General features: G+C 35.3%; 1 protein-coding gene across 1 annotated transcript; it reads left to right on the forward strand.

The window, feature by feature from the left end:
- The first annotated feature begins 1,814 nt into the window (after positions 1 to 1,814).
- Positions 1,815 to 2,344, forward strand: LOC120164815 (indole-3-acetic acid-induced protein ARG7-like). Its single transcript, XM_039174465.1, has one exon. It carries the CDS (start codon positions 1,873 to 1,875, stop codon positions 2,323 to 2,325), a length of 453 nt encoding a protein of 150 aa, XP_039030396.1. The 5' UTR covers positions 1,815 to 1,872; the 3' UTR covers positions 2,326 to 2,344.
- The last annotated feature ends 320 nt before the right edge of the window (positions 2,345 to 2,664 follow it).

The raw sequence follows: 2,664 nt of genomic DNA on the forward strand, positions 1-2,664 counted from the left end.
ACATCAGATTTACAAATTGATTCAGTGTAGCATGGGATAAACTATCCTTGAGCTCTTTACCCCATTGAAACACCTTTAATAGCAAACAAAACATCAAAACATACAGCCAAAATTACAAAAAAAAAACGCCTGCACAACCCCTCGTCCCCCTCTAATCGAGCTTACTATTATATTCTAGTAGAGTCAAATCCTTAACTACCTCAAGTTCATTTCCAATTACCTGAATCCCCATCTTTTTACCCAATTCCAGCGTCTCTACTGCCTCCCTCTTAGCAGCTTTCTACATAATCTTGATCTCGTAATCTGATTCAGACCGACTGGACAGTTCGGAGGATTCCAAATTTAAGCCCTTCAACTTACTTTTCTTTATATCAAGTAAGGAGCCAAATTTCCTTCTTCTTTGTCTTCTACCATTCACGTTTTTAAGTTTTGATAAAAAATGACAGGGTGTTTCCTCCAAACTACGCTCAGCATTCTCCTCATCACAATTTTCTTTCGGTCATAACCAAATGGGAGAAGTGTACTTTAGACAACGGAGACGGGAATAAGTAAATACCTAAGAGAGATGGGGGTATGACATTCCCGGGAAAGTAGGAAAAAAATACCTCTGTTGGTGTTCATTCTTTCCCTGTACTTGGGAATGTACTCCATCCAAACATGGGTATGTTTACCCGGAAAAAAAAGATTACTAGCAGGAATGAAATATGACGTAAACCAAACGGGACCTATATATAATTTTACCCGTTAATAAATTACTTGCTTATTTTATAAAGACATTATTGACCTACTGATTAAGCATGCCTCTCCCAATATTTTTTTATATTCACTTCATGATTTATATTTAAAGTTTATAATTTTTTTCTTCTAAACAATAGATTTCTAAAACTTGAATTTATTTTATTATAATACAAAATTCTTCAACTTTTTTTTATCAAAGTAATAAATTCTAAAAGTTATAATTATATTGTCTCTAGCCCCACCAAACTCATTAAAATGAGAAACAAACATAGAGTCGATTATTGTTTTTGTTAATGACCAATACATTTTTATTTTTTTAAGTTAAATGTTCTTTTTTTAATTTTTTTATTCTCACCTCCATAGTTGTTAGTATTTTATTATCCACAAACTTTAAACTTCTATTGTTTTATCATTTTTCATTATATTATTCAATATCATAGATACAATATTTTTTTCTTTTCATTTAACTATTAATATTTAATTACTTAATTAATTGATTTAAATTAAATATTATAAATTTTTTATTAATCTAATTTATTTGATTTACGATATCATAATTTAAACATCTATCTTTTTATCAAGTGACCCAATTGATAACTATAATTGTCGCATGACATAAATATTTGTACCATTTGTGGAGTTCAATGTATCAGAAACAAGAATTTTTCTTAAAAGATTACATGACATCTATCTCTACATACTACAAATAAAATCATGAAATTTTTTATTTGCATCACTAACTTTGTCCTTCCTTGATTACCATATTATTATTATTATTATTATTATTATTATTATTATTATTATGTAAGGGAAGTTATAACCGTGTATAATTCTAATTTATTTTAAACTTTAAATTTATTTATTATTGTATTAAATCTGTATATTGTTTTTTTTTATGAATTTGTATATGGTTGTTCAAAAGACATTTCGGACATTTTTATGCTTCAGCAACAGTAGACATAACGTTGTAATTAACCCAAACTTTATGGGCACTTTCATATCCTTCCTTCCATAAGATCATCCGCCCTCCCAAATTCTGAAATCCTCTTATAAAGCTGTAATTTTTCTCCGACGCTCCAATAAGGAATAGCAAAGCAAAGGATTCATTTTCCTTCTAAGAGTACCACCGGAAAAATGTCGGCCGGACTTGGAAAAAGCAGCAAAATCCGTCACATTGTGAGGCTGCGAAAAATGCTGCGGCGATGGAGGAACAAAGCTCGCATGTCGGCCAGCCGGATCCCGTCCGATGTCCCGGCGGGACACGTGGCTGTATGTGTGGGGACGAGTTGCAGGAGATTCGTCGTGCGCACGACATACCTGAACCATCCCATCTTTAAGAAACTCCTTATCCAAGCCGAGGAAGAGTACGGGTTCAGTAACCAAGGCCCATTGGCGATCCCCTGCGACGAGACCCTTTTCGAAGAAGTGATCCGGGTTATTTCCCGGTCGGAGTCGGGTCATCCCGCCAAGTTCGTCAAAATTGAGGACTTTAAAGGCAACTGCCACGTGGGAATGGGGAGTAAGCTTCATTTGTGGACCGAATCTCGACCGTTACTTCATGGGTTCGCTGAGAAAACAATATGGTGAATAAAGAAACAGAAGAAAAGGAGAAGCTTTGGTTCTTACCCGGGGTTTTTTACTCAGTTCCGAGTTAGCTAAAGTGAGTAAAATCATACACGGCTAGTTGACCAAGTTGCGGAAGTTTTTTTACTAGTTCTCTTGTTATTACTTACCGTTGTAAAAAGGTAAGTGTTTTTTGTCTTTTTCGTAAGTTGGTTTTTTTTTGGGGGGGGGGGTAAAACGGCGTTGAGCCCACGGGTATTGAGCTCCGGTCATCGGAAGAATGCATGGAGATGGCAGAGAAGGTGGGCGAGTTATCCACCGAGTCGTCCCGGGTTCGAATCAGAGTGACGCAAAACAAAGGGG

Source organism: Hibiscus syriacus, unplaced genomic scaffold (genome assembly GCF_006381635.1).
Source record: "Hibiscus syriacus cultivar Baekdansim isolate YM2019G1 unplaced genomic scaffold, ASM638163v2 tig00111543_pilon, whole genome shotgun sequence".
Taxonomy (NCBI): Eukaryota; Viridiplantae; Streptophyta; class Magnoliopsida; order Malvales; family Malvaceae; genus Hibiscus; species Hibiscus syriacus.